We start from the raw sequence: 22,663 nt of genomic DNA, 5'->3' as shown, positions 1-22,663 counted from the left end.
TGGGCCGAACCTGGGTAGCATTCAGCCCTCGAGGATTCTGGGGAGGGGAAAGAGGGCCCAAGCTTCTTTTAGAACAAAATTATATCGCAATGCGGAATAATGGTGATCGCAAAGTCACGCACACGCACTTTCGGTTCCGAGTCCATGGTTGTGGGGGTATTATCACATTCTCGTATACATAAGGTACTACATATAATAAGATGTAGCTGATGTAGCTGATGTTACAATGAGGTACGTACCGACCCGGCATAATACCTTTAAGGTAAGCAGATAGAAATAGCAATATGGGAAAAGAAAAAAAAAATTACATCAATGCTCTCTTAGGTCAGAGCTGAGCCTTTATCCCCGAACTTCGTAATTCAATCCATTTTTCTTAAACGCCATAGAAAAATACTAGCAAGCACACCACCACCAATCACATCGCCGGTTTTGGAAATGCTATTGTAATGCATCATTTCATCTCATCCCTATTCCTATTATCATCTCCCATTCATAGATGGCGGTTTGTTCTTCCCTCCATAGCCACCCCTCAAAATAGCCAAGGTAATTAAGCAAAGTTGTCGCTTCTGTCAACACCCGGGTCTTCCATCTCCGTGAAGTCGTGGAAGTGCTCGGGGCGGTGCTGATCGCTATAGAACGGCAGCGGTGTGTCAAGCTTGACGTGTACCGGCTTCTTCTCTAGGCCGATGAAGTTACTGCCCATAAAATTATAGTTCCACTTTCCGTCCTCCGGTACGAGGAAGAATCCTCTGTACCGCGGGCTGAGCAGAAGCTTGCGCTTGACTCCCATAGAAGTTGCAAATCCTGCCGGCGAGTCGCTGCCGAGATCCTTATTTTCGACACCCCATCGGTATCCCGCGGGGGTCAACGCCCAAGCAGATAGGGAGACGGAGCCGGGCGTGAAGGATACGTCAATCGTCACGGTCTTTTCCTTGTCCCACTTTTGATGCCGGTCGAGGTTCTGGGCGTGCATCGTGACGTCAACCGCAGACATGTACGGAAGTTCGTTGCCGGCCATAGTGTGGATCACACCGAGAGGTTCCATATTCGCGAGATATTCGTGCTGCGGCAGTTGGTGGGGCGCTTGGGTATAGCGCAGGTTACCTATTTGAGGAACCATGACAATACAACGGATCTCCTTGACTTGGTCATTATCTGGCGCAGAAACACCATATAGGTACCCTGCAATTTGTACACGAAGATCGGCAATAGTAATAAACTTTTTCAGGATGTTGTTAGGCATGACGTAAGTGATGTCGTCCAAATCATTGTCAACGGACGAGACGTAGATATTGTTGGCTCGGGTTCGTAGGTTCGAGGTAGCAATGGCTCTGGTACGCCATTCCGTCTTGGACGAAAACTTCTCTTGTTCAAATCTTGAAGTGGTGGTAACGATAAGCTCTTCACCATGGACGTTTTGAGTCTTCGTAGTAACGGCAGTAATTTGCTGCTGCTCCTGCTGTTGCTTCTCAATCTCCGCAGCCTGCTGTCGTTGCATCGACGGCGCAGAAATCTCCATACCTAAGATAATATCTCGGACTTCGCTGCTCGTCAAGCTGGAGACGTTGACATTGTTCTTCTTTCCATAGTCATGCAGAATCAAATCTCGTAGTTGTGTTTCAACCTTGATCCAGTCTTCATCCGACAACGTGGGCCAAATATGGTGCACTTGAGTTATAACAGTCTTGTCGGGTCGTAGAATGAGTTTTGTCTTGTCCGGGTTAACGTGAAGTGCACGTAGGATGAGAACAAGACGAGAGAACGCCGTGTATGACGAGATGCTCTTAAGCCATTCATCGTAGAGGTTGAACAGAACCATCTGAGGTTCCGTAGCACGGAGAATCATATCACCTAATTTCTCGACCTTCATTGCCGCCTGGAAGGGCAACTGCAGTTCTGACGCTCGAATGGAGATGTTCGGGAAATCTAACAAGTGAACTTCGAGAGGATCTAGCAGGCCTTTACGAGTAACAATAAGCTCCTTCGGCTGTTCTTCAACTGGTAGCGATCGGATGAGAGCTGCAACTTCTTCAGCCGTCTTCCACTTGGCTAGCTGACCGAGACGCTTTTGTCCAGCCCAGACGCTAGTATGAATGATCTTCAGGAACAATTGACCAGTTCGGGGGTTGAAGATGAAAATTGCTCCGTTGATTGGCTTCGTGGTCAAGTTACCTTCGAAGGTCTTGTGGATGGTAACTCGGTACACGTTGGTATCGTCGATGAAGAGCTTTGTCTGATTGCTGAATAATTCGGAGTAGTTCTGAGAGTTGAGGAACTCTTGATTGCTCTCCGAAGCATAGAGTTGGAGACCCTTCCTGATACGCTCGCGGAGAACGTAGAGTGCCGGGTTAGCTTTCATGATTTTAGCCATAGCCTGTTGTACCAGGACCTTTAGACCTGGGAAATATTGTCCGTAGGCGGAGTAAAGGTTGTAAGCAAGATCGATGCCAATCATTAGACCCGTTGCTGAAGGATATATACTCATGCTGTCCTGAGTGTAATCTAAATACTTCGCACGAGTATAGCGCTCAATGTCGTGAGAATCATAGTCACCATACCGAAGCTGGATATCAAGCCAGAACTTGTTGGTTGTGGTAGGCTCGATTATGTCCTTAGTGTCGTGCAGAAGAGACGGGCGAGTGACGTTCCATTTATTGCTAGCGAAAAGCAGGATATCTGCGCAGGAGCTGTTCATCTTATACGACTTTCGAGGATGGATGGTTTCCTTCTGGACCGTTTCGATTCCAAGAGACTCTAGCTCCTGGTCGAACACCTGGCAGAAATCCATTACGACGGACTCGTGAATCTTCTGCCACAAGTGGGCACGGAAAATCTGAATGAGGGAAATTTTCAAGGTAGGAATCTTACCGTGTAAGAAGATACCTGTGAGATCTAGTTGGACCTGGAAACCGACATAAACGTTTGCTCGGTTGATGGTAGGCGACCACCAAAGCGTAAATCGACGGTTGGGGATCTGGTTTAGACCGGATCTCTGAGCGTTGGTTAACTTCTTGAATTTCATGGATTCTTCAAAACCACTGTTGTGGAGCACGAGATAGTCATGCCGCAAATAGAGCTGATCTTTATCGACTCGGAAACCTGCCCATTCGGTAGCTTCTGTTTCAAGAGTGATGTCCTTGACAGCAAAGCTATGGGTTTGAGGGATGAACTGTGTAGCCCCTATCTTCCGCAGGAGGAGGCATGGGATTTCACTCAGGTCTCCAGATATCTCAGCAAGCAATTGAGAGTGTTGCTGCTTAGTGAAGACACTAAAACCTAGCGAACGTGCAAGGGAAACAGTATCCCAAAACTGAGCCGACTGCCCGGGACTGTTTTGACAGAAAGCAAACACGTTCTCAGGAGAAACATACCAGCCGTTGGTGTCGAGTAGGCCAGCAAGAACAGCGAGACGAACGGATCGTGAGTTCCTCATAAATAGAGAAGGGATGCATCTTTGGTCGACGCCAAATTTGCCGAGGGCTTGGAGGAGTGCATCGATGCTTGATGTATCCGTAGTATCGTTAACAATTCGACTAGCTAACTGCTCTGCTTCTTCTTGTTGCAGACTTCCATACGTTCGCTGGCCAGTCTGTAGACGAATAATATGCTGGTGGTTATGATCCTCAGAGTCGTCTTCTTCTCCGGAGCTAATCTCCTCTTCCTCACTAATTATATCTAGGAGGTCTAAGTCGGCGTCGGAATTTTCATAAAGGTCGAGCTCAACCGCGAATCTAACCAAGAATTTTCGTATCTCTGCTTCATAGTTGGCCTGTTTTGTGGTGCTGGCACGTGTTTTATCTCCAAGCCAGAGGCCAAGGAAATACGGGTCAACTGGTACAGCCTTTTCGGGTAATTCGAAGCCAGAAGATCTAAAGAGCTTGTATTGATTCCTCTCCTTTGGCTCTAGGGCTGCAAACTCTGCGGCGGTCATCTCGACGGTTTCGTAGTGCCTGGCTGCTGGAACGGTAGATTTTTGTAATGGCGATGCATGGTAACGACCGAATTTCTTGTGTTCATGAGAATTATACACTCGTCTATGTCCTTGAGTATTAGATTCCCCACCCTCGTTAGTAAGACCCTTCTTATAGAAGACTAGAATATGGTTTGGCGTGACAACGAGGTCCTCCTGACGGCCTCCGACCTTAATACGATAGAGACGATCCTTGCCATTGACTATATTGAAAGCGCGTCGTGGTGTTCCGTCGGGACCTAGAAGCAGATCTCCCTCCTTGACGTCCTCAACAGCGATCTGAGTGTGATCGTATCGTAGTAGCTTTGTCCCTTTAGCAAGACAGGCCTTCTCCCAGAACAGGCCTTCCCAAGAGGGGAAGCCCGTGGCTTTAAACAAGGTGTGCTCAAGGATCGTTTCGACACCGCCAAGGGCCTGGATGACATCTGAACGGTATGCGTTTAGGTTCCAAAGCTTTCCGTCGTGACGCTGGCTCGTCCACCAGAAGGGATTGCTCTTCATGAGCTGGTAAATCTTGAATTCGCTTCTAGTTCGGAAGCCCTTGTCGAAACTGAGTGTACTTCTGTCCTTTTGGAACAGAGTGTTAATACGAGGCAATCCACGGTCCCAGCTATCCTCCAAGTCTTCCAAGGTCAAACGTCTGTTTTGCTGGTTTGCCTCTAATCGCTTCTGAGAGTACTCAGTCCAAACTCTCTGCGAATCAATAAACTCAGCTTCCCACGGGATGATATATCTAAAAATATTTGGAATAAGTGTCTCCTCGTCATGTGTCATGCCAGCTCTGAAGTGACTGACTCCAACATCCGTCTGTTGCGAATAGCGCTTGTCGCTAGCTGGGATAAGAATGTGCGAACCAGAAATCATTCCGAGACCACCCAGCTCCTTTGGCGTATAGAAAACAGCGGGAGGGAAACGTGACGGCATCTTTGAGTTTAATCCGATCTTTACTCGGGTTTGGATTTTGGTCTCACACTTTACGATGGTATCCAACAAATTGACCGTCGATACAGCAGCCTCACGGTAGTATGTGAAGAGCGCAATGAGGGCTGTGTTCCACTTATTGGCGATCTTAGTGAAGGTTGTTGATCCTGAAGACATAAGAATCTGACGAATCCTGTTGTTGAATTTCTGAATGTCTTCCTCCGTAACTTGTAAAAAGGCGTGCGCCGTCCTCTCCTTCGTGGTATTGTCCACGAGAGACCAAACGCTATCCTTGATAGGGAACTCGTCATTCTGATTCCTGATCTTCGGCAGAATGCGAACCTCGAATCCACACATGGAGAAGAGCAAGTTTGGATTATCACGGCTATAGACGCTGGCGAAGGTATCGTCCCACTCAATTGTAGTAACAGATCGAGGGAGACGGTTCTTCAAATCCCAAAAGACGGCCCGGCCAAGGTTGACGTCGTGCCTCATCAACCGCATGCGGGAATCCCTCGGCCAGCATTTCTTGCTCTTGTAACCGATGACGTTCTCAAAATTTGGATCGGGCTGCTCTGTCAGGAACCGTTGGATGAGATCTCGCGACTCCTCCGCCGAGAAACGCAAGAAGACCCATATCTTGTCGATATATCTTGTATATAAGCGGATAGGATGCTTGGTCTCCGTCTCACGGTCGCGGAACTGAAGGAAATCATTAGGGGCGGACGGTGGGCCGGCAATTTCGCTAGCTCGGTTCAAGCCAAGGAGCAAGAGGTCGAGAACAAGCCCGTAGTATTGGAATACAAAACCAGAGAACTGAAGACCGCGTATCATGCCGTAACTATTAACATGATTCATGTCCTTGTAAGTTAGCTGGACGTTGTTCTTCGAGCTGATGTAATCTGCCAGGTTGTGGTCCATGATTAATCTCAGGAGTCTGTTAAGGAGGGTGAGGTCTATCTTCTCATAGACCTTCGAGAGCTCGGTTTCAATCATCACGTTGCACTCGCCATCCGCACTCTCCCAAACCTTTTCTAAGTTGTTGATGCCCTGGGCCCACTTGTACACCAGTAAGGGCGGCACCTCAGAATCCGAAGGCTTGATCCAGGCGGGGAAGAGGTGTCGCTGGTCGGCCTGGTACCAAAGATACTGGTCAAGGTAGGCATCGCTGATCTTTTCTATCGGCTCTATGTCGTAAACAGGATTGATAGTGCTATAATTATCGTTCATGTCAATTTGCACTTCTTTGAAGGCTCGTTGCGTGAGCAGGAACCGCTTAATCCTCTCTAGAGTAGTACCCGGGCTGTCATAAGCTTGCTCAATCAAAGCTAACTCTTCTCGCTGGCTTTGGTTGAGGCGGCCTTTCACGGAGTACGCCTCTCGTAATCTTTCGAGAGCAAGGATTAATATTTTCGTATCGTGTTTGTACGATACACTTGGGAAGGGAATCGGGGTAAACTTTCGTGATTCAAGCCAGTGTACCGTGGTTGTGTAGATCGCCACGGCTTCCTCAGACGATACATAAGGTCCATCCTTCATGTAGTTATGTTGCCTCTCTTGTTCGGCCTTAAGCCAAAGACGTGTCAAACGACCTACGTTCTTCTTCGCGACCGTCTTATCGACAGTAGCACCTCGCCGGATACGCTCACGGTTGTAGTGAGCGACGGAAATCCACCAGTCTGCCTTCGACTTGACGTAGCGGAGAATGATATTTTCAATGGGTGCAGGTAAGCCGGGGACTTTCCATGGAATGTTACTCTTCCAACACCTCCAGGCTTCGGATAAGTGTTGAAGAACAGTGTTAACCTTATTCTGTTTGATACCCTCGGGCATCATGTCCATTAGATCGGCCATTACGGAGGCTCGGAGTTCAAGATCGAAGTGCGATTCAACGCGTTGCTTGGTCACGGTCTTGGCTACACCCTTACTGTGGCGTCCTTCGAATTGACGCGATAGCAAGTTTCCAAGCCACCGCTCAAGAAGAGGAATAATGCCTCGCATGAAGAAGAGCCAGACACGCCAGGCAGGCGCCCAGAAACCACACCCAGGGCCCTTACCAACGGGCCCGCTGTTGAACCGATAATAGATAAGATGCTTCAGATCTTTGCACGACCGGATCTGATGCATGAGCTTATACTTGTAACGGTACATACCAGTCAGCTGGCCAACGTGGTTGAAGGCGTAGAGAATACCATCCGCCAATTGGAAAGCATCAATGTTACCCAAACGATATTGTACCTGCGCGTCGACGATGAGCTTCGTCAGGCGTAATATTTCACGCATTAAATGGAAAGCATTTCCGAATCGCGACTTCTTTCGCTCCTTCGTCGTTAGTGTTTTCACGGGCTTAAGATTAAAGTTGTAATCTAGATGGAGGTATGTAAGATTCTTCCGGTGAATTAGGAGGTTCAGCATGTTAAATCCCTGCCGGCAAACTTGAAGACCAGCTTCAACCCAGTCAATCGTCGTCTGCTGGAAGAACTTGGTCTGCTTCAAGCTCTTCAAGAGACTTTGGCGATTGAGCGCCTTCGGCTTCTTCTTGTGAAGCTCGTTGAGGACGTACGTCTTGAGAAGCTTCTGATACGATACTCGGACTTTAACGGGCTGCTTCGGAGGACAGTGCTCGAGGTACCATTGCTTCACAAGCGGGACATCTTGCGCACGAACCATACGACCAGACCGACGATTGAATGGGAACGGAGCCCACCAGAGGGCAATAGCAGATGACGTGTCTTCGGTGTAGAGATCCTCATCGGCTAAGAAAGGCTCAACGCCGGCTGGCAGCTCGAAAGTTTCCTCTTCGGGCTCTTCGAGATTCCCGGCGCCAAATATCTCGTCCTCGTGGCTAATGGTGATGTTCTTCGGCGCAACCGAGCGGGAGGAGATGGGATTAATCATAGGGTCGAAATGGAATGCGGGTAGATTAGGGTCTTCAGACTTAGTGTACACGATTTGGGGGTGAGAGTACCAGTTAAACTGGACGCTTCGGGGAAGGGAGTTATAAAGGTAGGGATAGGCGACCCGGTACTCGGTTCGGATGGGAAAGCGGAAAATGATTCTGTCAATGGCGTTGAACTCCCCGAAGTCCTCATCGTTCGGATCAATATCCTTGTACAACGGTTCGAACCGAGGACCGCCGGGTAATGCAACATTTAACGCTTTGGCGGTAAGAAAACTCTTCAAATCAAAGAGGTAGAAATAGTTCTGGTCGACAATCTCACTTAGTAACGGGCGACTCAGTCGGTGAAGCGCTGCCATCTGCGGCAATGTGAGATTCCACTGCTTGTAACTCGGTCCATTGACGTGCTCGGTATCAACTAAGGGTCGATGGTCATAAAACCATTCATAAACGGCACCGTCTTCTTCCTCGTCGAGCTCCATCTGAATCGGTTCTAACGGTTCTACGTCCTCAATATTCTCCGACCAAGACAGCGGAGGTTCTTCGTCATCAAACGGCGGGAATCTCATCCTCTTGAAGAGTCTTCGATCACTCTTCTCCTTTCTCATGGTCAACCACATCGTGGCCCATTGCGCGTGGAATACGGGCGGAATAACTCGAGGAATCTCGTTTACGAGCGTGAGGCACCCGTTGACGTGGTATAACACCTTAACTTCCCTTGCCGATTCCCACGGCATAGGCATATTCTCCAGCAACTTCATGACCGCGTGCGGCATGAATTTTAGCGCACCAAGATAGCTTCGTTTGTCGCTGGTGTACTTTTTCTGAGAAACATCACCAATATCCTTCACGATCTTACGTAGATGCTCAGGAGGCATATCAGCCTTCTGGGTCTCCACGAAGCCTCCCTTACGCTTCTCGCCAAAGCGATTTCGCTGATTTCGAAGCCATTCCTTCTTCTTCTGCGCAAACTTCGCGGTCTGCAGGTCGGTTGGAGGCCGGTATCCAGGGGGGGGAGGAGCTGGAGCTCCAGGCGGTGGAGGAAGAAAATCTGATGGGGGACCTGGTGGAGGAGGAGGCGGCGGAGGAGGTCCCCATCCGGGAGGAGGTGGAGGAGGTTGGAAAGACGACATCTCCAAGTTGATGAATATCGAAATTACGCGACTTTTTTAGATGCTGTCGCTAACGCGGCGCGATCTATCGCGCGAGGATGCTAGGGACGCCAAATACAGCCAGACACAAGCGTTGGCTCCTAGCAATCCTGAAATGGGAAATTAAAGTTAAGGTCGTAGTCGGGCGCGTCGTCTCCCTGATTGACCGACGCGAAAAGAAGATTAAAGTTGTTAAAGTGATGGAATCCCTCAAAGGTTAAACTATGTAGGGGCAATTTTTCCTATGACCTTTTAGTCCCCACCCAGACTTTGGCAAGCCGGGGATTAGACTTGAAATGATTACATAACAAGCTTTATCGGCAGGTGGTCACGTGGATTGAACCAGGTGGCTTTTGGGGAGGCTAGTGCTTGTGGCTAAATCCGAATCCCCACATCATAATTTCAATTGGTTCAATCAGTAAGCGGGCTAAAGATCCATCCCACACATCTCTTCCGTAAAAAACACCAAAATTCATCCCTCACAAAAAAAAGTTGCAAAGGAAGAAGTCAAACCATTCCACCAGCAACATCAGTCAAAATGGCCAACAACCGAGTCACCTACCGCCGTCGCAACCCGTACGTCTCCCAATTCGATTAAAATATTCATAAAATCCGAATAATTCCTACTCCTAGGAACGCGCAAAGCTAACGTGTCGCTTAAAGGTACAACACCACCTCCAACAAGACCCGTGTCGTCAAGACTCCCGGTGGTCAGTTGCGAGCTCTTCACATCAAGAAGCGAGGAACAGCCCCGAAATGTGGTGACTGTGGTGTCAAGCTCCCCGGCGTAAGTAAATTCAGTTATTTTTGGTTATATTTTAGGGGGGAAACCGAGAAGGGAACCTAGGAATATTCGAATCAACACCGACTCCTGCGACAACAGCCATCATGTTTCTCTTCGGCTGAAACAATTCAGTATTACCAGCACAGGATCGAATTTGCGCAACTCTTTTCCACTTGAGACATAGATTCTACGTTCGACAAACAACCTACAAAGACCACCATTCGAACAAGCGCGAGTCTATCAAACCAATACTAACTATCCATATTAGGTTCCTGCCCTCCGACCCCGTGAATACTCTCAGATCTCCCACCCCAAGAAGACCGTCCAGCGAGCGTACGGTGGTTCAAGATGCGGTAACTGCGTGCGAGACAGGATCGTGCGCGCTTTCCTGATCGAAGAGCAGAAGATCGTCAAGAAGGTGCTGAAGGAGCAGAGCGAGGGTTCCAAGAAGAAATAAACTACCGAATGACTCTGGGATGGAATGGTTCGGCCTTCATTGATTTGGTGTTCAGAGGGACAGGGCTGCATGTCATGCGAACGGCTACCGAATAGCCCGTATCTGTTTCTAGGGCTTCTAGGGCTTCTTCTCATGGTCTAGATGATCGGAATGGTATAAACGACATCAGGACTACCACTGTTCATATCGTTCCTCACATCTGCTATGCTGTGACACGAATACTACGACTTAATGGACATAGGCTATTTTCTAGTCTAACTTGGATGGTGTTGTTGCAACTCTCGGGGCATGTCCGTATTACTTTACTGTGCTCTCCTTATGCTTCAGAGGTAGGGAGAACACATGCATCCTTCCCGAGTCGTAGTATTTCCAACACACAAGAGCTCTGTTACTCTAGTTTACTAGTAGTTCCTATTGCGAGACCGTGTGTGCCGCTCAACTTAATACGTAAATAATATTTTCTGAAGTTTCCAAAATAACCTGTCCATAAATAAGTATACCCTTTGAGATAAATATGAAAGGATACCATCGCTACTCGATGAGTTTAATATTTCTTCAAGTACTACTCTCAGATACGTTACAGAATATGTACCAAATTGGAGAGTTGCTTCTTTATACCTTCATTATAATTCAGCAAGATATCCTAGCTGGTATGAAAATTGAAGAACATCTAATATAGACTTATCCGAAACTATCACAATAGAGAATGAAGCAGGAACTAAAATAAACGTCTATCTACCAGTTACAATGCTACGATTTGTGCTTATGTATATATAACACAGTGTAAATTTCATAAACATATACTATACAAGCTTCTCCAAAATGATGACGTTCAACCCACCATCTTTTTTACGCAAGCTCTAGCTCCTCCGAATGAAAAAGAGAAAATTCCAAGTTGTTCAAGGAGTAGAGCGCGATGGAATTTCCTGCTAGAAGCTAGCAAAATTAATTACGGCCATGGTTTCTGCAACACGAGCTTGTCGGCCTTTGAATCGACTTACTGCGATTTTACGACAGCCGAGTCTTCAAAGCCGCTGGCCACTACCAACAGCAAATACCCTCCGTACTACAACGAGCCACAGAGTTTTCCCGTACACGACATCGCAGTTCCACACAACCGCATCGCGCCGTGCAGATGAGGAGCCGTCCCGTGCCGACCTTTCAGACCTAGATGTGCTAGGCAATACACCCGTGCCCTCCACTTCCGTAGACGTCTGCACGTCGAACGGCTTCCACCTCAACAGCGGCGCAAGAGTCACCGACGGCTCCGGCGTCCTCTTAATTAACGGCGAAGCCTTCACATGGCGCCCGTGGGCACCTCGCGGCGAGAAACGACTGCTGAATAAGAAGGGGCAATGGGAGGTGCCGAATGAAACCTTCGGATTGTTTGGATTGCTGTGGCCCCGACCAGGTAAGAGGCGAGGGAAATATAGTCATATGTTGGTGAGCTTGTTGCTGATCAGTAACCTATAGATTTATTAATACTGGGCCTCGGCCCGGATATCCGCCCCATGAGTCCGGAACTGAGGAGGCATATTAGCAGCTTGGGCATGAGGGTAGAGATTTTAGACACGCGGAATGCGGCTGCGCAGTACAACTTGCTGGCTACGGAGAGAGGGGTTAAGGATGTCGCGGCTGCGTTGATACCCATTGGCTGGAGAGAGGGCGTGGGCGCTGCTTGAGCGGTGTATATGGTCGTTCACCATAATTGTCACACCTATACGGTTCACTTAGACATAGAGGTGAGAGCACACATAAAGAATTATGCGGTTAGCAGTATCATCACTTCATATGATGATCTTATTCTATTACTAGTTATAGGTTGGACCGGTGCTTTAGTCTCATCCTAGGCTATAGCATTGCCCGTGTCTAAGGGATACGTAAAGGTGAAAGTCTAGCTAGCAGAGACTACATATGTACCCAGACAGGAGGTTGAGGCAAGAATGTACTATATTAGACCATGGGGCATGTATATTATACGAAAACTCAAATGCGACTCGGATGTACGCGTTAGCACGACTTGAGTCGGGAGACAGGTTTAAGTAAATCGTCAACGCTGTTGCTTCTCGATACACTTAGAAAACCCAATAATTACTGTACAACCAACCATATTCTATTTGAATATGAATATTAAGAAAACTCATATGGAATTTTGTTAATTGTACCATTATTTTGTGTGAAGATGATTCAGACGAATAGCTCGTCGCCGTCTTGACGAAAAAGTCGGGGAGTACTAAAAATTTTAAGCTTGAGTCATTTAATATTCTAGAAGAGCACAGCTTTCAAATCTAATCCACAAATACCTCTTTTCGTCTCATCTAAGCCAAACCTGGACTTACTAATAGTAGATATTTAATCAATCCTAGCTCAGCCTTGCATATTGTGGCTGATCTAGCAATTCCTTAAAGTTCTAATTGGTCAATGGCGACAGTCCAATGACAGCCTTCTTGGGGAACACGTTGAGGCGCTATGACGATTCAGTGGCTGAAGGGGAATATCGAGTTCTCGTCCGATATAATTGGTCTTGGCTCTTCGGGTGGTAAAAGCTAAAAGTTTAGCTTAGCTTCAAAGGTAAAAGGTATTCCGTACCGTATCAGTCGGATCACTTCAATGTTCCATCGAATCGCTCACAAGGTTCACATGTATGCTGTACAACTATAACCAAACGGGCGATATCTTATTATTAGATTTCGCAGTTATCTGACAATTAATGGTTTTTTATTTGTCTCGCATCGCACCACCGTATATATATTTCTCCAAGGGGGCCGGCGTCGTTATCTTACTTTTATTATCTTCTTTGTTGGTTGCAGCCCAACGAGTGAATCATCTCAAGACGATATTGCGATCCATCGTGGAAACATTAAAATATTGCATGAGTCGCATGCGATTTCCTCTCTCCTAGAGTAGAGGGAGGGACTGATAAACTTGGATCATCACTTACAACATACATACGATACCCTCAAGCATTACTTACAGTATTTACAGTACGCACTAAAGTCGTGGTTTCCTATTATTTCCTACGTGCTCATCGTTTTGACCGCAGAAACTTTTAAGTGGTAAGTCATATTCGCGTACCTATTCAATCTCCTTACGTCTCTCCCTAAAATGGTGCGCGACTCGGTCAAGGTCCACCACTATTGCCACTTTAAGCGCATCGCGTCTTCCATTAATAATTGCTTCATCTCGTACATTTTCATTATCGCAGGATTGAGTTGTTCCCAATGACTTATTCCCACGCAGCCCACGCAGCCCACGCTTTCGTCCGAGACGGGCGAAACGCCCCCGGCCTCATTTTCATCTTAGTGGGGAGTGCATGGTTTCTGTATCTACGAAATCGAATGGCCAAGACCCGGGCCAACGGGGCCGAATCGAAAGATGCGAACGCCACAGACCCCCCGCTGCTCCGGAATCACTCTAAGATAGCCTCATATACTGCACACCGGAGCGGTATAACTTACCCCGGCATTCGTGTTTTCTATCGACGTCATCCCAAAGCGGATGAGCTCCCTCGGCATCCAGCTCCGTTACCTCTCGTGGTATTTATTCACGGCCTTGGAGGTTGCATCGCCCAATTCCACCCCCTTCTCACCAGTCTCGTCAACTCCGCATCTTGCCTGGCTGTAGATCTACCCGGATGTGGTCTATCCCAGTTTGCCCCAAAATCATGGAATGCGTACACAACAGATGCACTGACCGACTTACTCGAGACCGTCATCGATGGCTATCGAGAGAAGGACCAAGGGCTTGTCCTAATCGCCCATAGCATGGGGACCGCAATTGCGGCAAGAATTGCTAACAAGCAGTCGGCCTTCTACTTACGGCCTCCTTCCCACGTGATGGGACTAATCGCAGTATGCCCCGTGTCCGGACCACCACCGCCGCGAGCTGTGCGTAACATTCGCATGCTACTCTCGCTTCCTGATTGCATCTTCAACCTCTGGCGGGCTTGGGATAGATGGGGCGGCCCCGAGAGTGCCAGCGTTAAGCGTTTCGTCGGCCCCAAGGCAGATCTCGAGGCGCGGCAGCTTCAAGACAAATTTAATACTATGAGTCGGACTCCGGTGTTCCGTCGAATGGCATGGGGCGCATTGCCGACATATTCTAAAGACGGTAAAATCGTCGGGGGTTTGTTTGGCGAACCCACTTGGGCCGGCCTTGATATTCCGGTCTACCTTATTGGTGGCGACTATGATACCGTCACGCCGCCCACAGAAATAGAAAAGATTCGCAGCCTTCTCGAATCAGCAACCTCCGAAGGTAGTTCCCCTGATGATCTATCTAACACTAGCGAGGTGGGTGCAATTGTGGACGCCGCAGCCCCAGTGAACACTACATCGGCACCACGAGCACACATACCGGAATCGATCGAGGCAATTACCGACGATGATTTTACACGGAAACAGCAGCAGACGTCAAACGTAGAAGAGCATTATGAAGACCCTACTACGCCTAGGGATCAAGACACCATTGGCGGTATTCCTCCACAGCCCCAGCACCCGGCCAAGATTGTTAAAGTCACATTGTTGCCAGCTGGACACGCTATGCTTTACATGCCAACCACGGTTCGCACTTTAGCAGGGCTAATAGGCGACTTTATGAATGATCACATCACCGGTCGATTTTCGCTGTAGGTTTGCTCTTTACATCAGTCTAATATTCTCACCCACTTAACTTATCACGAATAGGGGGTGGCAACTACAATATCTCTCGCGCGACGGCAAGTGGGACGTTAAAAATCTTGCCAAGTGGAAAAGCGTCCAACCCGTTTCTAAGCCCATTGGAGGAATCTTTCGCGCAATGAAGACACTCCGCGAGGTCGACGAAGAGCATTCCCCTAAAGTCTTCACGGCTAAATGGTAAGTATCGCAAACTATGACAGATGGATTCTTATTAACTCTCTTCAGGGGCCACATAATTAAAGATATTATTGATATAAGTCATGCGGATCCGGTGTACGACCCCAAAGGTTTCGGAGAAGGGATCAGGTACCACAAGTTCCCGACAGTATCTAAAATCCCACCGACAGACGCGGAGGTGGCCAGTTTTATCAAATTGGTGGACCAGATCCGAGCGGAACAAGCGGAGCGTGCGGCGAATGAGCAGACATTTATCGGCGTCCATTGTCACTACGGATTCAATCGTACCGGCTACTTCGTCGTGTGTTATCTCGTCGAACGTTGCGGATACGGAGTCCAGCAGGCCATCGAAGAGTTCGCGGTTAAACGGCCAAATGGTATCAGACATTCCCACTTTCTCGATCGCTTGTACGTTCGCTACGCTCCCGCCATGCGGAAGTGATGGCATGGATTTATCTCATCGCATCTCTGGGTCTAGCAGGCACTCTTCTTCATTGGAGTTGGTTCGTTTGGTATTTGAGGATATTTTAAGGCTCGGGTTTAGAACTAGGAACTACGGATATCAGTGTTAGGGTGAGGGTTTACTACTATACCTTTTTATCTTTTCTCCTTCTTTCTCAGAGCCCACCCTGTACGACTACCGGAGTGTTTTTATCGGGGATTTATTTGTTAGGCTATACGTGTGAGGCTATGAATTGGAAGGTAAAGAGATGGATGTGCCTACAGCGGATGGTGTAGATTCCAGTTGCGACAAGTGTGAATACCAGCAACATAGTGTAGGTACCTACCTAATTAAGTCTCCTTGGCCGTAGTTTATTACAATGCGGGCCAAATTAATTCTAGTCGTTCCTAAAGATTGTCCTACCTTATTATTTTCGTTTTAGAGATGCGAGATAGAAAATACCTGTCACATCACTTTACATATTTAGACTTGCTTATGGTTCATGCGCCAAAGAAAGCGCTGCTTATTATTTTGCCATAGACTAAAACAGAGGGGTATCATAAAGTGATTAAACCTACACGATGCAATGAGATTCCAGAAGGAACCATTGTGTCCTCTCCGGGAAATCCAACCTGAGAGTAATGCGGAAAGCCTACTCAGGGGTAAATACCCCCCACTTCCCCCCCCTTTATCTTTCTTCTTATCGCATCATCCTAATGTCTCCCCACGGGTAGGTCAAGTCTCGCAATACTGGACACCGTTTATGTACTTGCGGATGACCTGATCGAAGCTAACAGCAGAGTACGATATGTGAGCGTTTTCCTTCAGAGCCCGTATTCCGAAAGCGACACTCGATGCGTCACCGAAGCCTTAGCCCGATTTCTCGCCAGTGCCGAGACGCTCTAAAATATTCCGGATTTGAGGTTACGCGACTCCTTCATGTAGTTAGAGGACTTTCATTCTCGTGGAAACCAGTATACGGATGTTTGGGCGTCTCGCCCGGCCAGGTGGCAGGAACGCCGGGGATGCGTAAGAGGGTGGTAGGAAGCAGCGGTGTGCTCTCGGATTGAGTCTGGATAGAGCGCGTCTGGGAGCAGGGGATACGGCTGGCGCCTGCTTGGATAGACGAAGGGGCTATTTTTTCCGACGTGGATATTTCCCGGCTGCCCGTCACGATCGTAGCAGTTTCTGGTGCAGCGCCGGTCTCTCCGACATTGCGTGGGCCCTGGGAGTTGCTGGCTGCTTGCCGGCTCTCACTGCTTGGGGGCGCATGAGGTGGTGTGTAGAGAGCAGGATTGGGCTGCTCCCATGCGACCCACGAGGTAGATCTGTGCTGATACGCCTGGGGAGCCTGGGGGATAGTTAGTAGCTGCGCTAATAGAAGGACTTGGATGTTGATATGGGCTTACTAGAATAGTGGTAACGAGTCGCCAACCGCGTTGGCGGGGGGTAAGAGTCGCGATGCTCATTGTGCTAGGTTAGTAGATATAGGTTATTGATGGTGATGTGAAAGAGCAACCGAGGAATTAAAATACGGATTGATATATTATGAACATACGGCCCTCCTTTGAAATCCCGAGATACACGTAGAAGATGCTGGGCGTGTTTGCTTTAAAGGAGGAGGCAGAATCAACAATCAACTCGGTGGAAACTTTAAATATTTACCAGTGAAGAAGAATTGGCTACTAGAGGTACGTAAGTTATCGACATGCATCGTCGAGATACGACATGGAATACATGTAATAGACGAACAAATGCGTGGCAACCTAGAAGTCTTATAGCGAGTGGGTTCATGTCTCCTGTGAGACCATTGTGTTACCATATCCATGGTGTTATTATTGTAAAAGCCTAGGCGCTATAGTACGTTTAAACAAACCCGTGGATGTCCCTCGGGCATAAAAGCATTGTATGGTTGTTAAACTACTTTTCTTTGTTCCTAAACTAAACAAGCGATACGAATATCCCCCAATTGCTCATCCGAGATAGCTCGTAAACTGATAGGTAAGAGCAGCTAGTTACCTAATTTATGTTAAGTTTAAACGATAAAGCTTTAAGACATCGATGTTGGCCATAGACTCTTCTAAAAGTCTTGCCGTAGAGAGGGAAATCTTGTGATCGTTATCAGTTGTATAAAGACTTCAAGACCGATGAGCAGAACATTGTCCTGTAACAGTATAAGCGAAGGTATAAGTTTTCAATGGGCTCTCTTTCCAAAATCCAGCTTCATGTAAGGTTCGATGGTGCTTGTAAAGGGCCGAAAGTTCTTTACACAACTATATTAAAGCATGAAGAACTATGAAATTAGGGAAGTTTCTCGGAGATCAAGCAGTTCTTTCACTTGCTAGGCAATAGCTTAGTTCATAATGAGACTTAGATTTCTCGGCTTTCCAGCTTCAACCCTCTTCCTACCCCCCTTACCCTCTAGAAAGTCTACATTAATATAGTTATTTATAAGTGGGTAAGACATGATAAGAAGAGTACTTAGGTTAGATGAAGAGGATGGCACGGTATACTACGGTCGCGACCCCGTTACTTAACTATTTTCTTGAATCAATTATAAATATGCGACTTTGTAGATTTTGTATGGGAAATGGAGTGACCCCTACTAGGGTGGCCCCAGTAACGGGGTCGCGACTCAACAATTCTCCTTTGTAAATCGTATCAGAGAAGTCATACACATTCAACATCACTACACTCTGAACATCCCAGACAACCATGTCGTATATTGTATAATACACTTCCAGTAACTTTAGTAATCGGGCTCTAGTGCAGATCGAGCTGGCTTTCATATTCTCCCCTGATTCTGATAGTCTTCGAAGCAATAGGACTGAATTCTTCCCAATGAGCGCTTGGTAAATTACTGGTAGGAATTGGCCACTAAGTATATAATACGTGGTATATGTCGCGCGATACTTGCGTGATTACCTCTCTTTTCCAGGACTTTTTATACATTGCAGTTATGTTTATCCTAGCAAGCTCAGACCAGGATTCACACTAGGTACCTATTATAGGTGTTTTTACCCCTGGCTTTACCGCTTTACCGTACCCCACGAACTTCGAATCTCTAACCTAGCAACAAACAAAACATTCAACTACAAATATCGACATTCATATTAACAACGCCCCTACGATATAGGATTATCTTATCATGGAAAATACAGAAACCATGGATGCCATGGATACCTCGTCGTTATCATCTGCCCCTCCATCTTCCCCTCCCCAGCTTCCTCAAGACCATCCGTTACATGACGAAAGCACAGCCGTACCGCCTCCCACGTCTGAGTTATCCGAGTTGTCTGACCTTCCCGACACTATACCAGATGTTTCTGACTCCGAAGAAGAGGATGACCTTGAGAGCGACCTTACACAAACCTGTGACCCGAGGTCAGAAAGGGTCGCGGCTGATACGCTGAGCTTTTGGCGGAGAAAGCGGAGCCGTGAGCGTACCTTCAAACGCTTTATGGAAGGATGGCTTTTAGGAAAGACAGCAGATAATAAGGCCTCAGGGGCAAGGCTACGTGAAATGGTTCGAGCATTTAAAGACCCAAAAATCCGAGAGCGCTTAGGGACGGTTGGTATCCGAATACAGTTCGTAGGTGAAGAGGATAAAGAAGAGGATAAAGGAGGGGATAAAGATATTGTTCCCGACCTCCGCGACGAGCTTTCTGCTTTGGTACTTCAACCCGCCTTTAGTAAACTCGAGCCCAAGTCATCCAATAAGCCAGGTGATACGCCCTGTGCCGTCAAAGATATCTACAACGCAGACTGGATTAATAGCGCTATCCAGTCCTCCTGGACTGAAATACAAGCCACGTCACCTAAGCTTAGTGCGTTTTTAACAACTATCCTCTCCAATCAACGAGCCGGCCAGAAGTCGTATCATGATGCCAAAATCGACACTACTTTCTCAAACGAGGCTAGGGCATATTTAATCGTTACGTTGTTCTTAGGCGCCTATGCGCCTAAACAGTCTAATTTCTTACCTTTATCTATGGGCATATATCTTCATAGCAATAAGGTGCCACGCCGAGTAATAGATACGTTGGCTCGGTTCGGTATATGCTCTGGGTATAAGAGTATTATGAGGCAGCTAGGTCAGAAGCCAGAGATCTCTGGTGACGCTAACAATGTGTCCGCCGCTGGCTCCGGCATCGGGGAGCACCAACCAGTCGATCTCTAGTAGTGGTCGCACCTCCTTTATAAGGTTCCGGCTATTAGGATTCTAGAGGGGATAGATATTTGGAAGAAGAAGGGGTACCCTCAGTACCTATGTATAGTAACTAGCCCATCATTGTATTTACTATAGTAGACATTTCCATAAGGGAAATTTTCGATAGACGGGTCTACAGCATATTCTCGCTAGAGGACGGTAAACTCACTCTGGCTTGTAGATTGGGACGTGGAGCTTGCGTCTATTAGTCTTAAGTAGAATAACAAGATCTTTATCGAGGTTAAAATAAATGACTTATTTAACCCCGCTGGAAGCATCTAAATTAAAGGTTACCGTGCTATTCAGGATAACTATATCATCAATAGCAGCAACCGTGGTAATTGTGATCTTATTAGTCTTAGGTCTCCGGATGGGACAGCAACCTCGGACTGGTCTAAGTAGCAAATGGTGAAAGCAGATGATAGGAAAATAACTTCGTTGTTATGCGAGGAACTATCAACCTATATCAGGTATTCCGTCTTAAGAGGCTGTCGCTGGCGCCGTATCCTTCCCGCGATGAATGATAAGTCGAGCAGCGGCTGAATACTGCGTGTACGACTACGGTGAGTTTCCCACGGGGCGCCGCATGCGTTTTACGGGAGCCATCGACGTGCTGCCTGGAAAAGCATCCGTCTCCTGCATTATATCAACTTCTGGTAACATCATCACCATGATCCGACGGTGCATAGGCGCTCATGACTCTAGGTTGAATATTTAGAATAATAAAGGTCATTACCGTAATGATGCTCCGAATAATACTAATTTTCCCACCTATAGAGTATGTCAACCCACAAGACGCTGCTAGTTATCTCCATAAATAGCAAGCCGACAGGTGGGAACTGCATAGTTGGGGTAGGCAACTAGGCCATTTGGTGAATGCTACCTCATAGTTCGACACGAAATTATGTCGATAAATAGTTGTCTTGGTATTACTCTATGGCATAAAACCTGATCATTTAGAAAATGAAAAAGCTTGGAATAATGCTGTTTCTTATATAGTGATATATAGCACTACATCTCTAGTAGAGATCTGTTAATATGAGATCTTTATTCCTTACTTTTGTTACCGGGGCTACGGCCTCGGCGTCGTATCTGGCGTGGACGGCGGACTCGTTTATCCAACATGGCGTAAAACCGACCCAAGGCTATAGCGAAGCAACTCTATATTCAGGGTACGAAGCCGCATACACGCTTACTCGGAACGAGACGTACGTAGAGTGGTACCGGGGGCAGATCGATGGCGCAGTTGTCCTAGAAAACGGCACAATCAAGGACTGGAAAAGCGAATTCTATTCTTTGGATAACTATCGGATCGGCAACAACATCTTATGGTGGTACGAGCGTACGGGGCTCGAAAAATATAAGAACGCTGCAGATGTCATCCGCGCGCAGTTAGATAGGCACCCGCGGACTGCTACCGGCGGCTTCTGGCATCGCCAGCCCAACTACCCTAACCAGATGTGGCTCGACGGCATCTTCATGGCAGATAGCTTCTACGGGAAGTGGACGCGCCTGTTTGACGCGGAGAACGAGACTGCATGGGACGATATCGCGCGCCAATTCGATAATATTGACGCACACACGCGGAATCAGACATCGAATCTCTTGGTTCACGGGTACGACGAGAGCAAGCAAGCAGTATGGGCAGACCCCGTGACGGGTGCCGCGCCGTTGGTATGGAATAGAGCTGTCGGTTGGTATTTCATGAGTCTGCTTGAAGTTATTCCTTTATTTCCACCGCGCCATCCTGGTCGCGAACGGCTCACCCGCTACTTCACGACGCTCGCGGCGGGTCTGAAGAAAGCGCAGGACGAGGATTCTGGTAACTGGTGGCTCATCATGAGCGAGCCGTACCCAGGAGCACCAGGGAACTACATCGAGAGTAGCGCTTCGGCCATGTTCACCTTTGGTTGGCTGAAGGGTATCCGGTTGGGCTTACTTGACGAGAACGAGTATCTCGAGCCGGCGCTCAAGGCGTACCATGGACTTATAGAGAAGTTCGTGAAAGCAGATGACGAGGGCACTCTGAATTGGGAGGGGACCGTAGAAGTTGGTTCCCTGGGCAGTAATGGAACTTACGAGGTGAGTTCTGATATTATTTACCTGCCTAAGTGTCTATGAGACTGGTGTATGTATGCTAATCGTGACTGGTGAAGTATTATATCTCGATACCCCTGGTTGAAAACGACCACAGGGGAGCTGGAGCTTTCATGCTTGCGGCTTATGAGATGGAAAGACGTTAGATGTTAATAACTATTCAATAGGTTGACGGCATGACTGCTAGGTTAGTTACATTAGTCTTATTCTAGAAACCTACACCATAACTGAAGGTATAGATAGTACTCGGAGGTATGTAATAAGACTTAATGGATAGAGAAGATCTTGTCGCGCAATATCATTGTTATCCCAATAAGAGGTAGGTACCTAATGGATTAATGGTTACCTCTAGTGTTTTTGTTTTCGAGCCGTCGCTGTGATGTACTTTCGGTAATTTGCTTTTTAAACTTCATAATAGCGTCTTCCCGGCCAAGTTACGTAGAAGGCAAGCATATCGTAGTTGTATATAAACTTCGAAACTTCGGCACGTCTGAAAGGACAGGGGTAAATCAAGGCATCCAGGTCTTGCGTGCACCAAGCCTGAAGGATTTCTGGCTCGATGCTACGCTGCCGGTGCCAGAGTTGAAAACCCAAGTTATTCGCGCGCAGGGGTTGAAAAGGAAAAGGAAAAGGAAAAGAAAATGATATGGTCGTGCTAACAGTCGGTACTATGTAAGTTAATATCGTATCGCAGAGCTAAATACCTAAATTCTTGAGCTGGGAGATTCGCTGTCTACTAGACGGTGTCTTAGGTGTATGAAAAGAAGAAAAGAAAACTGGAGACGCGACCGGAGATATCCGATCATGAAGACCCACCAATGGTTGTGGGGAAAGGGCCCATACGGTAGATCATGTACCTAAGTACCTAAGTACCTA

At 47.5% G+C, this 22,663-nt stretch overlaps 7 protein-coding genes across 7 annotated transcripts; 5 read left to right on the top strand and 2 right to left on the bottom strand.

Annotated features, from left to right (window-relative positions):
• Positions 1–125: 125 nt before the first annotated feature.
• On the bottom strand, positions 126–9,202 carry F4817DRAFT_336903 (pre-mRNA-splicing factor spp42). Its single transcript, XM_049303225.1, has one exon. It carries the CDS (start codon positions 8,921–8,923, stop codon positions 548–550), a length of 8,376 nt encoding a protein of 2,791 aa, XP_049159248.1. The 5' UTR covers positions 8,924–9,202; the 3' UTR covers positions 126–547.
• Positions 9,203–9,391: 189 nt separating this feature from the next.
• On the top strand, positions 9,392–10,868 carry F4817DRAFT_336902 (ribosomal protein L34Ae). Its single transcript, XM_049303224.1, has 3 exons — positions 9,392–9,517; positions 9,605–9,728; positions 9,994–10,868. The coding sequence occupies exons 1-3, from the start codon at positions 9,480–9,482 to the stop codon at positions 10,180–10,182; spliced, it is 351 nt and encodes a 116-aa protein (XP_049159247.1). The 5' UTR covers positions 9,392–9,479; the 3' UTR covers positions 10,183–10,868.
• A 103-nt stretch (positions 10,869–10,971) lies between these two features.
• F4817DRAFT_336900 (uncharacterized protein) lies at positions 10,972–12,479 on the top strand. The gene is made up of 2 exons (XM_049303223.1): positions 10,972–11,593; positions 11,656–12,479. The coding sequence occupies exons 1-2, from the start codon at positions 11,140–11,142 to the stop codon at positions 11,862–11,864; spliced, it is 663 nt and encodes a 220-aa protein (XP_049159246.1). The 5' UTR covers positions 10,972–11,139; the 3' UTR covers positions 11,865–12,479.
• A 1,041-nt stretch (positions 12,480–13,520) lies between these two features.
• F4817DRAFT_358594 (alpha/beta-hydrolase) lies at positions 13,521–15,480 on the top strand (the record flags this gene model as incomplete). The annotated part of the gene is made up of 3 exons (XM_049306051.1): positions 13,521–14,809; positions 14,868–15,038; positions 15,087–15,480. 3 exons carry the CDS (start codon positions 13,521–13,523, stop codon positions 15,478–15,480), a joined length of 1,854 nt encoding a protein of 617 aa, XP_049159245.1.
• An 801-nt stretch (positions 15,481–16,281) lies between these two features.
• Positions 16,282–17,061, bottom strand: F4817DRAFT_365232 (uncharacterized protein). The gene is made up of 2 exons (XM_049306846.1): positions 16,890–17,061; positions 16,282–16,831 (listed from the first exon to the last, which is right to left on the bottom strand). The coding sequence occupies exons 1-2, from the start codon at positions 16,947–16,949 to the stop codon at positions 16,418–16,420; spliced, it is 474 nt and encodes a 157-aa protein (XP_049159244.1). The 5' UTR covers positions 16,950–17,061; the 3' UTR covers positions 16,282–16,417.
• Positions 17,062–18,151: 1,090 nt separating this feature from the next.
• F4817DRAFT_336894 (uncharacterized protein) lies at positions 18,152–19,941 on the top strand. Its single transcript, XM_049303222.1, has one exon. The coding sequence runs from the start codon at positions 18,629–18,631 to the stop codon at positions 19,658–19,660; it is 1,032 nt and encodes a 343-aa protein (XP_049159243.1). The 5' UTR covers positions 18,152–18,628; the 3' UTR covers positions 19,661–19,941.
• A 666-nt stretch (positions 19,942–20,607) lies between these two features.
• Positions 20,608–22,516, top strand: F4817DRAFT_336891 (glycoside hydrolase family 105 protein). The gene is made up of 2 exons (XM_049303221.1): positions 20,608–21,772; positions 21,847–22,516. Exons 1-2 carry the CDS (start codon positions 20,729–20,731, stop codon positions 21,931–21,933), a joined length of 1,131 nt encoding a protein of 376 aa, XP_049159242.1. The 5' UTR covers positions 20,608–20,728; the 3' UTR covers positions 21,934–22,516.
• Positions 22,517–22,663: the final 147 nt, after the last annotated feature.

Source organism: Daldinia loculata, assembly GCF_022478755.1.
Source record: "Daldinia loculata strain CBS 113971 unplaced genomic scaffold F4817scaffold_23, whole genome shotgun sequence".
Lineage (NCBI taxonomy): Eukaryota > Fungi > Ascomycota > Sordariomycetes > Xylariales > Hypoxylaceae > Daldinia > Daldinia loculata.
The sequence above is the reverse complement of the archived record's forward strand: the minus strand, read 5'-3'. Positions and strand labels throughout refer to the sequence as shown.